The sequence below is a fragment of the Lontra canadensis genome, unplaced genomic scaffold (genome assembly GCF_010015895.1).
Source record: "Lontra canadensis isolate GAN:19392208 unplaced genomic scaffold, GSC_riverotter_1.0 scaffold75, whole genome shotgun sequence".
Taxonomy (NCBI): domain Eukaryota; kingdom Metazoa; phylum Chordata; class Mammalia; order Carnivora; family Mustelidae; genus Lontra; species Lontra canadensis.
Window position 1 is genome coordinate 8,924,700 of NW_022631069.1, and position 13,149 is coordinate 8,937,848.

Consider the following 13,149-nt stretch of genomic DNA (forward strand, 5'->3'; position numbering starts at 1 on the left):
GGGTGCTGAGGACAGCATCTCCACTGCCGTGTGTCCCTCATCTTGTCTGTCTTTGCATACAGCTGAGAAAGACCCCAGGAGATTCCCCCCCACCCCGGCCCCCAGGCCAGACTATTAACAGGACCCCAGCAGCCGCTCCCACTGGAAGCCCCTCCCCCATCCCTCTTCCTAAAGGACAGTCTCCTTTGTTAAGTGCCACGGATCTGGATCCTTAGCTTTGCTCTCAATCTCTGAGACAGCTGCCTGCATGACGCCCTCGCTCCCCAGCTGTTTGCAGGGCAAGTGTGGTCAGGATAAGGTGGGGCGTAGACCAGATGCGAACCTGGCCCCAGCCCCCTTTCCAAGCCATCTCAGAGTTCAGCCACTCTAAAGGTGTGACTTGGAGCCCAGTCACAAAATTGGGCGCCAGACTGGCTGTGATTTAGAAAACAGAAGCCTGTCAGAGACTGCCAAGAGAAGGGGCACAAAGAAAAAGGAAGGCGGGTCAAGGGAGCAAATGTGTGCAGCTCAGCTGAGCACTGTCCAGGGAGCCTAAAAGGGGGCTCAAACCCCCCCAAGAAGCTTGTCTGCCTGATCCCCATGGGGTTTCAAGGTAGCATAACTGGGAAAGCCCCTTAAATTCACCTGGATCCCTCTGTTATAACCCTCTGGTCTGCATTTCCTATGTGGCCTCTCCCCTCCTGAAAGGAGCTGCTGGAACCTGGGAGCAGGAGTGGTCTGTCCTCTGACAGCTGTGGACTAGGGGGTCCTCACTGAGCACTAGGAAGTCTTCACTGAACACTAGGGTCCTCTCTGAGAACTTGGGGTCCTGGCCGAGCACTAGAGGGTCTTCATTGAGCGCTAGGGGTCCTCTCTGAGACCTCGGAGTCATCACGGAGCACTGGTGTTGGCTTTGACTCTCAGCTTCCCAGAGCCCTTACAGGCAGGTCTGTCCCAGTGATGGAGCCAGTCTCCGTGAGCAGGTGAGTCGGGTTCAGAGAGCATAAGACTAAGGATGGGCTCTCAACCGTGGCTCATTCTCAAGGTTAATGACAATCTCAGGACCCTTAGACCTTCCCAGCTACCTTCTGCCTATTCCACCGTGTACTGTGTTCTCCAAATGCCCTGAAGCCCTTTTCTTAACAGACTTAGAGCTTTTCTCTCCTTGGGCCAATGTTCTCTATCCAGGCCCCTACGCCAAGCCCTTAATCCTTCTCCAGGTACCCTCTCCAGGTACCATGCCTCCTCCTGCAAAGTTCCCTCCTACTGCACCGTTTCCCCAGAAAGATCGAGAGTGGAAGAACTCAAAGGCAAAACACGTCTTGCTTTTACCTGACCTAAGCTTGAAGTGGCCAAATCCTTTGTGAAAGTCTCCGCCCAACAACAGTGTCCCCAACCCTCTCCTACCCATGTAGCCCCAGTGCTGCCGGACATCACGTGATGCCACGTCCCCACCCCCATAGCGGCGTAGGGCTTTGGCCCAACAGAAGCCATGCTTTGCAGAGATATGGTATTTATTGAAACATGCACCTGAAAACCTGATCTGTATGTGTGCAGGTGCGTGTGTGTGTGGGCGTGTGCATGCGTGTTTGGGGCACGAATCCCTGGTCCGTGCTCAGCGGTGCCATCAGATGGCCTTGGCCAGCCCCAGGCGGTTGTTGACCCTGTCAAAGACGCTGTAGTACTCGCGGATGAAGACATCCCCCAGGATCCACAGCTGGGAATCACTTTCACCTTGGAAGCCGCTAGAGCAGAAGCCCATGTCCTGGGGGAGGCAAGGCTGAGATGAAACTGGGCCCAAGCCGGGTCACCATGTCTGTGGGTGGCCCAGCCTCCCACCCCCCGTAGTCCCTCTCCCAGCTAGCACTTCCTCTCATCCTTGAAATCACCTTCTGAGGGAGGCAGACGAGTATCAGATTCATCCCACTCAATAGATGAAGAAATTGATATTCAGAAAATCAAGCAACTTCATGCAAGCTCACTCAGTGGGGTCCCCTTACCCCAGTCCCCCTCACTTGTCCTTTCTGTCACCCCCCTTCATTCAGCATCTACTGCCCTGCTGACCAGCCAGCCCAGGCCTGGGGACCCAAGGCCTTGCCAGTTGTGTGTGCTCAGGGCTAGGTCAAAGCTGAGGCCAGTGGGTCGGGGGGGATAAGGGCTGGGTCCCCACAAAGCCCAGGCTACCTACGAAAGTCCTAGAGAAAGCTCCAGGCCCCTGGGCTTAGAAGCAAGACCAGTGCATGGAGGTTCCCCAGGGGCTGTGGTCCAGCCTACCCAACCCTCCCACAGGCTGCCCGGGCTCTGTCCTTTCTGTCTGACCCATTTCTCCCATCATGAGTCTCCAGCGGCCATAGGGGAGGCCCGAGAACAGCAGGGCCCCACCCAGAAAGGCCAGTTTGTCTAACTGCCCCTCCTGCACACCACTTTCCAACTGACTTGCCAGGAGAGCTGGGGGGCTAGGTGAACCCAGGCTTCCTCTCCCAAGAGGTCCTACCGTGTTGGTGTAGGCGGAGGGGGGCAGAGGGTACTTTTGGCCGTGGATCTCAAAGACCACATCAGGCATGCTGTTCAGGCTCCCGCAGTTGATGTCAAACTGAAGGCCAGAGGAAAGTCATCTCAGATGGGCAATAGATCTGATCAGGCTCGATGAGGCAGAGAAAGGCCAAGGCAGGACCCCTTCCTCTGCACTGGAATTGGTGCGGAGGGGCCTCCCCACCAAATCCTCCCCACTCAGAGGACTCTAGGGAGGCCCTCAGGGCCTCCTGACAGGAGTGGGACCTCCTGTCAGCCAAGGCAGGAACAGCCCCAGCTTGAGACAAAGGGGGATTGGCCTCCGTGTTTCCCCTCCAGGCTCAGCCAGTGCCCCCTCCAGGACCCCAGGAGCACTTAGCAGTCAGGGAAGCAAGGAGACCCATGTGTGGGTGAGGAAAAATGGGGTAGAGCAGAGCTCAGTGAGTCAGGGATGCACGATCCTCCTGGAAGACAGGAGGCCAGACGTCGGCCTCTGGTGAGATGGGAGAGTCCCGACAGCCACAGTGGGCCAGGCTGGAAGCCCACGGGGAAGGCCTCCTGAGACACCCCAGCCCCTCTGGGGAAATGGGCCTGGCCTTACCACACCGTACTGGTCCTGTGTCGCTCCGATGGCTGTCTGGATGTTGAGAATGTCACTGCTGGGCCCAACCAGCATGGAGGTACCTGTGTCCAGGATGGCCTGACAGCCACCATCACAGGCCACCACCACGCCATTGACAGTAACCCTGCAGAGTGCAGAGAGGACAGCCTCATGGTGAGTCCAGCATCTAGCCCCTGTCCCTGGCCCCTCCCATCCTCCCCTGCCAGGATCCTCAGGAAGGGGGAAGCCCACGCTTCAGACACTCGGCCACTCCCCAACCCTCAAATACACAAATCAATCTTTTTTCAAAACCATGGAAGTCACATGCACTATGGGTGGAATAAGTCCAGCACTGGATGCCTAAAGCGCCAGTGTCAAGCTTTTTCCCCGCCATTCACTTGCTGCAGGCCTTGTGCAAATTATCATCCTTCCTGACCTTAGGCTTCTCATCCACAAAATGGGTACATTAACAACCCCTTCCCTGACCTCACCGATGGACCGTCATGAGGTTCACATTAGTGAATTATAACATGAGGATACTAGTGTGGCCCCCACCTCCTAGGGTTTCAGCAAGGCGTGAACAAGACCATCCTGTTGTCACTCAGCCCAATGTCTACAGGTAGTAAGGGCTCAGAAAGTGTAGCACTCTTACTCTTACTAATAAAGCCATGGGGAATGTCAGCGTTCTCGCTGACTGAGCTCACTGGCCTTGCAAGGGTCCAACTCAGAATCTGATGGGCCTGGCTTACAAGCGCCTGGGCTGCGGTCCTTCTCGGAGCCTTGCAAGCTGATCCCCAGGCCCTGGCGTCCCCCTCCCCTGGAGCTAGGGCAGCTACTCACTCACCTGTCCACGGTGAACTGCCAGTACTCCTGCACAGTCACGGGCACCCAGTGCAGGGAGCCTGTGTAGTAGGATGGGTCAATGGCTCCCAGCGTGAGCATGCTCCCCTGGCCATTCCTGAAACCAGGGAAAGGCATATGGTGGCCCTCGGACACCCTGGCTTGGAGAGGAGGAGCCGCAGCCCCACATGGTAGGAGGGAGGCAGAGGCAGCTGAGACCAGTCCCACCATCCTCCCTGCCCTTGACCCCCACTTCCTCCCTGCAAGCTCTAAGTGAGCTCTCCCACCTCCCTGATCTTTGGGGCTTTTCCCTGATAAGAGCATCCACTCTCTGAGCTCCTCCGCCCCCAGACTGAGGCAGCATCTGCAGCTTGCAGAGTGCAGGGGAGGTGGGAACTAACCACGGAGTTCATATGACCACTAGGCTTGGCTGGGGCAACCCGTAACTGTCGTCCTGTGCCCAGCCCCCGTCCCCACCCTTCAGCTACAATAGGGGAAAGGGTCTTCAACCAAGTCCTACAGACTTTGGATTAAAATTGCCACCCCCTACCCCTCTCTTCCTTCTGGGGCTTTCCTTGAAGCCAGGAAGCACAGGCACACGAGTGTCACCTGCTCCCAACCAGCTGCTTTTAGTTTCAAGACCCCGCAGCAAGCTCTGTCTTGCCCCCGGGCCTTAGCACGTGCTGTCGCCACTGCCTGCAGAGTGCTATCTTCTGTCTCACCTGGGGAGCTCCCACGTGTGCCTCAGAGAAGCTTCCCCTGACTGCCCTGCACACACACCTCCACCAGACAGGGCTTCCCTCATCGCTAAGCTTTCCCGGCACCCAGATCTGCCTGCAGTGAGCGCCCTTCTCACAACTGTAAGCAAAATTGTGTAATTGTGTGTTGTCTGCTCCCCCGCTAGAAAGTTAACTCCCAGTTTGTCTGTTTTGCTAATGTATCCCCTTCTTCTGCCAGAGCACTTGCACATAGTAGCAGCCTATAAATATTGGTTGAGCAAATGAATGCACCAATGTACCCCTCGCCTGGGTGCCCTTGACCTCGGTTGTCCAATACCTTCCTTCTCCTGAGTGTGGCGCTCTTCTCCCCATTCCGCCACCCACCCTTCTGTCCAGCTGAGCTGCAGGAAGACAGAGCAGGGAGCACCAGACTGGAAGTCAGGAGCCCTGGGCTCCAGATGTGACTCAGCCACCAGTTCCCAGTATGACCGTCCCTCCCACACCTCAGTTTCCTGGATAGAAAAAGGAGAAGGCTGGCCTCCTTTGGAGCCTACTCTGGAAGTCTGTGAATTTCAGTGACATCCACAGATGATTACGGAGGCCTGGCCACTTTGGACAAAAGATGTTAAACGCCCCAGGCAGAGATGGGGTCAGGCTTCATGTTTTAAATGCCAGAAACCAAGGTCAAGTGTTGGTCCTGTGGATTCTGGCTGCATCGGAGGCTACATTGGAGGCTTTTGGTTGGGTCCAAAGGGGGTTGGGTCAGCCTGGAAACAAGGAGAGGGTTTGCTTGGATTCTAGCCACCATTCTTGAATTGCAGTGTCCCAAATGGATAGCCACTCCTCGGCCAAGAGACCTTGCCAGGCCCTGGGAGTCTGGCCCTGGCTGGGGGCAGCTCCTACCTGGACAAATACACAGAGAACAGGTCTCGGGCCACCAGGTGCTTCTGCATCATGTTGTCGAACACGGGCACCGAGTACTCAGAGGCCAGAGTGGGGTAGGCCAGCCCCAGGATCCCGTCGAACTCGGAATAGGTAAAGACGTTGCCAGGCTCCTTGGTGCTCAGGCCCACGGTCTGCTGGGGGTCCACGATATTGGAGACCTGCAAGAGAAGCCGAGAGACCTCCACCAGGGGCCTTTGGCCAGAGGCAGGAAGATTCCAGGGCAGGCCTGTATCGGGATCAGCCTTGGAGCAAGGGGGCTCACCTTCCCTCCTACGGGCAATGCAGTCATGTGAGCTTAAGAGAGGAAAAACCCTCGTTTCCCAGCTCTGCACCGTGGTCGTGAAGGAACGACCCTAACAAGGCCAGGGACGGAGGAAGAGAGGACATGGTGAAGGGTGCAGACAGCAGTGCTCACGTGCAGAAGTTGGGGGGTGAGCCCGCAGAAGGGGATGGGGTGAGGGATGCTCCAAGGCCCTGTGCCAACCTACAGCCCTACATCAGTGACACCTGGGGTGCCAGGGAACAGCTGGAGACAGCACGAAGGGCAGAGAGAACATGCACCCCCTTAGCATCCAATGGACCTAGCTGTGCACCCTTGCTCTGTTGCATGCTGACGGTGTGACCTTGTACAAGCCCCTCCCCGAGCCTCCCTCCCCTCATCTGTTAAATGGAATAATAACATCTGCATCTCAAGGCAATGCTTAGGCCCATATAATACAAACGCAGAACCTGTATTGAGCATTTAGGAAATGATTGGCCTTTGGACATTAATGGTGCTGTGCTAGGGTATCTCTCCCTCCAGCTCTCCTGTTAATCTGCCCACTTCCCTGGAAGGCTGCTGAGCCCACCCACCCATTCTGAGCTCACAGGGCCTCCAGCTTCCACTCTGTCCCTTTATAGCCAAACCACCCGCCACACACGCAGCCCAAGTGAGCTTTGAAAACGGACGTCCAGTCATGTCACCCCTTGTGAGGACCCTCCAGAGACCCCCCAATGGCACTCGGGAGTTGGCCTTTGTCTGAGAGTCCCTTCGTGCTCACCCTGCTTTTCACACCTGATCTCATACCTCTGAGCCCTTGACCCGCACTTCTCTGCCCAAGCCTGTTTTCTTTCTCCTCCTCCAATACCCCAACTTGTCCTCATTTCCATGGGGCCTGACCCCCATGGTTTTCTCTCCTACCCCCGTCCCAGGGGGGCAAATGAAGGCCATCTGATGCCCCACGGCTGAGGCCAGCAGGCTTGGGCCAGCCCCTCCATGAAGACGTGGGATTTCCCCCTGAACCGAGAACAGCAGAAAAGAAAACCAGCGGCTCCAGGCCTCAGAAGAAGTAGGACATGGGCAGAAGATTCCCCTTCCCTGGGGCCCTGTCTGCTGGGGCCACCTCAGCCAGCAGCTCTGGGGCCTCCACTGTCTGGCAACGACCCCTGGGGAGGCCTGAGCTGGGTGGGCACTTGCCCTGCCAATGGACAAGCCTGAGGAGAGGGCCGTCAGCAGAGAAGAAATGGGTCCCTTTGGGCTTAAAGCAAAAGAGCCTTCAGCCAGGCCCAGGAAGAGCTCAAGGAAGATGGAGGTAATAAGCCCCAGGGGATGCTGCTTGACTTTGAACCTTAGATAGTGGGTGAGGAAGGAAAGCAGGAACCTAGTTCTGAGCCCTTCTATGTACTAATTAGTACTATGTACTACTTACAGAATACTTAGTACTATTTACGTAGTACTTAGTACTATGTACTAAGTTCAGCTCTGACACTCAGCTCCCAGCCACCAGCTGTGCGACTTCAGGCAAGTCACCAGCTCCTGGGAGCTTCAGTTTCCTCGTCTGCATGATGGGGATAATAGTTCCCTCCTAAGAACTCAGTTTACAGTGAGACCCACAGGCGACACTGGGGAGCTGGCACAGGCTCAGGGTTCGGAACCAACTATGGCAAGGACAGATGAAAGAGGATGGGGAAGGTGGAAACGGGGCACGGAGAAGCCTCTCAGGGGGAACTCCAGGGGCTGGCCTGGGAAGGAGAGGAGGGAGGGATGAGCCACAGTCCCAGCCAGTTAAGACCGCTCTCAGAATTCCTACCCACCAAGCCCCCCACCAGGGGTCGGGGTGGGGTGGGGTGCATGGACAGGACGCAAAGGGCCTCTCCACCCCCGCTGGAGGTGCAGCCTGCCAGGGCCTGGGTGGATGGGAGGCAGAGCAGGCACCGGGGAAAGAAAAGTGAGCCCCGACTGGCCCCAAGCCCCACTCACAGTGACGGTATCAAGGCCCAGGAAGCCTTGCATGCTGCCGGTGCCGTATTGGATAGACAGAGGCTCGTTCAGGTTCTGGAAGGTGGAGGACTTGGCCGGGTCGAAGCGGTGGTGGCTTTCTGAAACACAGACCCAGGGTTAGTGAGGCCTGTAGAATCTTCTTGCCCTTGACAGTAACAGCCAGGGCTGAGATCCTCACTAGGCCTTGTAAGAAATGTGGTCTACATACCAATCATTCTCACTGCAGAAAATAAGCAGACCCCCTCTCTTGATCCCCCAGGGTTTAATAAGAAAAATTATCCTTTGCTGCTCTACCCACCTCTCGGAACCCCAGAGCGACCTGTGTATCTTCCAAACCAAACAAGAAAGAAAAAAGCCATTCCTGGGGTTTCCATAGACTTGTTACTTTCTCCAGCTTTGTAACCTTAGGCAAGACTCTTTTGTGCTCTGAACTTTGCTTCCTTCTCTGGTAAAGGGGGTAACAAGAGCACCAGTTTCCCAGGATTGTTGGAGAAATCAGTTTGTACCACGTAGTAAACGTTTATTCATCACTAATGATAGGCCCGGTGACTTCATTCTCCCAGAACCTCCTGGCATATCCCAGACCCATTTGATAGGAAGGAGAACCAAAGACCCAAGGAGGGTCAGCAGCGTGCCTTGGCTCCTGACAGAGGCTAAGTAAGTAAGTAAATACTGGGCACCTGGGTGGTTCAGTCAGTTAAGCGTCTGCCTTTGGCGCGGGTCATGGTCCCAGGGTCCTGGGATCAAGCCCCGCATCGGGCTCTCTGCTCAGTGGGGAGCCTGCTTCTCCCTCTGCCTGCTGCTCCCCCAGCTTGTGCTCTCTGTTCTCTTTCAAATAAATAAAATTTATTAAAAAAATAAAGAGCTTAAGTTCCCCTAATTTCCAGCTGGTGCTTTATACATTTGACCCGTGATTTGCACATCTTCTCAATCTGCGGGCAGTTGGAGGGGCTGAGCAAGGATATGGGGCACAACTGGGAGGCTGGGAATGTCCAAGCGAGCTCTCCTGCATGCACGTTCTCCCCCAGCACCCTGCAACTCAAGAGCAGTGGCCAGAATCCAAGCAAGCCCGCTCCTTGTTTCCAGGCTGACCCAACCTCTCGTCCAAAATCCCCCAATGTAGCCTCCGATGCAGCCAGAATCCACAGGACCAACACCTGACCTTGATTTCTGGCATTTAAAACATGAAGCCTGACCCCATCTCTGCCTGGGGCGTTTAACATCTTTTGTCCAAAGTGGCCAGGCCCCCGTAATCATCTGTGGATGTCACTGAAATTCACAGACTTCCAGAGTAGGCTCCAAAGGAGGCCAGCCTTCTCCTTTCACTACGCAGGGCAGGCAGAGCAGCCCTGGGGTCAGAGCCTGGAGGGCGGGGTTGGAAAGGGAGGTCACTCACGGCAGGCATAACTCTTGCAGTAGACAGAAGGCACCCAGAGGTCAGAGGAGCCAGTGTCAAACACCACAGTGAATTCCTGGGGTGGGGTCCCGATGTAGATCTTCCCAAAATACTGACACTGGGGACAGACAGCACAGGGTTAGGGGCGGGGAGTAGAGCATAGGGATACGGGTCAATGCTTGGCATGAAGTACAAGGGAAGAGAGGGGAGTGAGGGTTACTGGGGAGGGTTCTTCATCTCCAACCGCCACACTGGGCTCCTCTCCGCCAGCTGCGCTGGCCTGTCCCTCCTATAAGCCCTACAACTCCTGTGGGAATCAGCCCCAGAAGCAGACGTTAGATCAGAACATCACCCCTCCCTGGTAGGAAGACTGGGCCCCGCCTGCCAGGAGCAGGGACATAGAGAAGGGACACCGGGAAGTACAGACCCCGGGTCCCGACCCAAACTGTCCCTGACACTCCTCTTTGCCAGCCTCCCCAGGTGTCAGAACTTAGGGTCGGGACAGGGCTGAGCATGACCTAGATAAGGCAACAAGCTCACAGGAGAGAAAAGGCTGGCTGTTTACTGCCAAGAGTGACAGATGAGGGGGAGACAGACTCCAGGAAGGAAGAGCACGCAAGGGGCGTTCCTGTCATGTCCTGGGCGGCTGCAGATGGGCACCAGAACCCCATCCCTGCTGAGCCTGGACTAAGACATGGGTCACCGGGGCTGGGAAAGACAGGCATGGGGGTACACCTGGGAGCAGATCATGTGCCCCCGAGGGATGTCTGCAGGTCGCCTGAGCTCAGACCCTTCCGGCAGTGACCTTCAGAGCCTCGCCTTTGCCCGGGCTGCTGGCCCTGTGTGGAGCTGACTGAGAGGCAGGGGGACGGCCTCCGCAGCCCACAGGACTTCCTGATTTCTAGAAGGGGAAAGAGGAGGGGGCCAGGAGAAGGCGTCCAGCACACTCTGTGCGAGAACCATTATTGGAAGGGGAGGGGAGAGCCACTCACGTCCAGGTAGTTGGTCAAGGGCTCGCTGGCCACCTTTGCTAGGCTGGAGTACTTCTTGCTGATGGAATATGGGTGCTTCTTCAGAAAGTCCTCCAGGAGCCCATTCTCCTTCAGGGCCTTTCTCAGCGACTTGCCTTTGTATAGAGGGACCCTGAGGAGACAGGGAAGAATTAGTGATGCCAGTGGGCTTCTCCTCAGGGCTAACCGGCCTCAGAGAAGTGCCCAGAGGCTCTAGGTTCTGTAAGCTACTTTCCCACATTTTTTTTTAATCGTAACTCAAAGGAAAAATTAAATTTTACATCAGTTCACAATTCCGTGCCTACCCTTACCAAACGTAATACACTCTGGTGTTCCCTAGTCCTTCCTCTTTTCTCAATGCTGATGGAGACTCGGTGGATGGATTTTATAGCCTGCTCATGAGTTCCCCAACTCCAAGGTTTGAGAGACATAATGTCATTCATTCAGTCTCCAAATTCTCGCTGCTTCCCTACTATGGGCCAGACATTGCGTGGGGCCCACGGGTACAGTCTCTGCCATCTGGAAGCACGCTCTCTGGAGAGGAAACGATGTCCCCCACACTCTGAAAATGCTTCCTCCTTTGCGACCCCTGTGATTGGCGCTTTGGGTAACCTAATGTGTGTAGAAATTCTTCAGAGGGTTTCAGCACAGAGTGTGGTCCTCAGGATAGAGGACCTTCTTATAGAGTTTAGGTGTTGGATGATGGAAGCAAATCGTAGAAGAGAATTGAGAGGGAGAACAGTGGAAGGGTTCTAGACCCTGCTTTGCAGTCTGTGGCACCTTCGGTAGCCCCCCAAGGTCCTCTGAGCTTCACCTCCGTCTCTGCAAAACAGGTGACCTCCTTCCTTTCCAGCCATTTTCCAGCCCCGCCTCTGACCAACTTCTGGCTTTCACTTCTCTGGCTCCTAGTTTCCCCTCCTATAGGTTGAAGTAATGCAGGCTGATGACCCTGGTGTCCCTCCAGTTCTAAGGGCTATGTGGTCCTCCTCTTCGGAGCTGATTTAAGGAAAAGAGGACAAGTGGAGACCACAGCTGTAAAAGGGCTTGGAGAGTAAGAAAATGGCAGGAGATCTAAGACTCTCAGAGAAAATGGGTTTTCTCATGTTGTTCACAATCCAAACAGATCCCAGATGGAACAGCCCTGTACGGGACTTATGGTCTCTCTTTCTGGTGCCTCCTTCCCCAGCCCTCAAGTGTGACTTCAGCCAGGACCCAACAGAAATAAAAGGCCCTAAGACATTTCTCAGCTTTTGTCTCTGATGATAAAAAAGGACATAAGCCCAAAAGGAAAGAGGCTCCTGGGCCCAATCCTACAGTTGCCATTTCCTGTGTCCCCATGTCCTGGTCCCCAAAGAGTTCTGCTTGCTGAGCTCCTGTTCCCACTCAGCTCAGGATCCATTCGTGGAAGGCCTGGTGACTCCCACAGGGGCAGCTGCCTCTCTACTGAGCTGCTGTGTCTAGCATGAAGCCCCAGAGAACCTCCCTCAGAGGGACGCCGGCAGCCCACTGCCCCACGCCAAGAACGGGGAGGTTCCAACCACCATGGAAACCTCCACTTCCAGTGCTGTCCAGTTCCTGCACTGAAACCACCCGAAGCCTGGTTAGAAAAAACTTCCCTTTCAAGACACAAGGAGCTCTGACTTGTCAAAGGTCCCCTGCCCCTTTTCAGGGATCCAGCTTCCCAGGGGTGGATTCAGGTCTCCCCAGGCTCATGGCTTGATGGAGCTCCAGGCTAGGAACTGGAGATAGGGTGATTTTGTGGCAAAAATGTAAGTCCACTTGGGACCAAGTCCTAGCTCCTCCACTATGAACCATGTGTCCTTGGGTAGCTCAAGGACCCTCTTCAAACAACAGCTACCTCATCTGTAACATACAAATAATAATATCTACCAAATCCAGGAAGCATAGTGCACCCAGCAAAAAGCAGCTCAAGAAATATTAGTTATGGGGCACCTGGCTGGCTCAGTCCATAGAGCAGGTGACTCTTGATCTTGGCATCATGAGTTCGAGCCCCAGGTTGGGTAGAGAGATTATTTCTTTTTTAATTATTTCCCAAAAAAAGTATCAAATAAAAAATTATCAGTTATTAGTTTTGGAGGAGAACTTGGGAATTTCGCCCACAGAGAGAACTTTATTTTGTCTAAGAAATGCATACATAGCTTTTTTATCATGTGCTAGGCACTGCTCAAAGCATTTGACAAATACCAACTCATACACTCCTCACGACAACCCCGAGAGAGATAGATGCTTTCTGTTATCCTGATTTTACAGTGGAAGAGGAAACAGGGCACAGGGAGTCAGGTTAGTGATGGAGCTAGGGATCAGATCACAGGCAGTTTGACCCCAGAAGCCACCCCCTTCATTTCCCAGGCTGCCCGCCTGACCCTGCGTTGCTGCTCTCATCACCCTTGCAGTGGCAGGGCAGACTTTGAGGGAAAGGTCCCAAACACAAAGGCAAGACTCTCCTGGGAACCCACAGCTGCAGAGAGAGGTGGAAGACCAGGAGACACCCACCCAGAGCAGGTGCATGTGACCCCCTTCCCCTCCCTGGGGGCCTGATACCCACCTGGAGATCCCACTGCCCTGGGAAAGGGCAAGGACTGCAAGGAGCACCACGAGGCACCTCATCCTGGACTGCGGGCTGGCCACTGCTGGAGCCAGTCCTCCTTCCCACAGCCTTTATAGAGGGTCCTGGGTCCTCTCTGGCTGCAAGCCTGGGCTGCAGAGATGACCTCTTGACTTCAGGCTGCTCCACAAACACATTAAGTACACAATACCCACTGCGATAAGGGCCCCAGACTCCACCCCCACGGGACTTCAAAGCCAAAGGACACACATGCTTGATCTTTAGTCTGGCAAGGGTCACAGCAGCCCCCGTGACCTGATTT

General features: G+C 55.0%; 1 protein-coding gene across 1 annotated transcript; it reads right to left on the reverse strand.

Annotated features, from left to right (window-relative positions):
• Positions 1-1,606: 1,606 nt before the first annotated feature.
• Positions 1,607-12,889, reverse strand: LOC116881482 (chymosin-like). Its single transcript, XM_032881261.1, has 9 exons — positions 12,828-12,889; positions 10,244-10,394; positions 9,252-9,369; positions 7,835-7,953; positions 5,554-5,753; positions 3,936-4,049; positions 3,092-3,236; positions 2,474-2,572; positions 1,607-1,744 (listed from the first exon to the last, which is right to left on the reverse strand). Exons 1-9 carry the CDS (start codon positions 12,887-12,889, stop codon positions 1,607-1,609), a joined length of 1,146 nt encoding a protein of 381 aa, XP_032737152.1.
• Positions 12,890-13,149: the final 260 nt, after the last annotated feature.

Bases quoted from the DNA above. Each gene is read 5' to 3' on its own strand.
- LOC116881482 (XM_032881261.1), bottom strand. From the start codon at position 12,889: ATGAGGTGCCTCGTGGTGCTCCTTGCAGTCCTTGCCCTTTCCCAGGGC. The intron at 9,370-10,243 runs GTGAGTGGCTCT...GTCTGTCCCCAG, and splicing joins CCTTGACCAACTACCTGGAC to TGTCAGTATTTTGGGAAGAT. The intron at 7,954-9,251 runs GTGAGTGACCTC...TCTGTGTTTCAG, and splicing joins CTGCAAGAGTTATGCCTGCC to AAAGCCACCACCGCTTCGAC.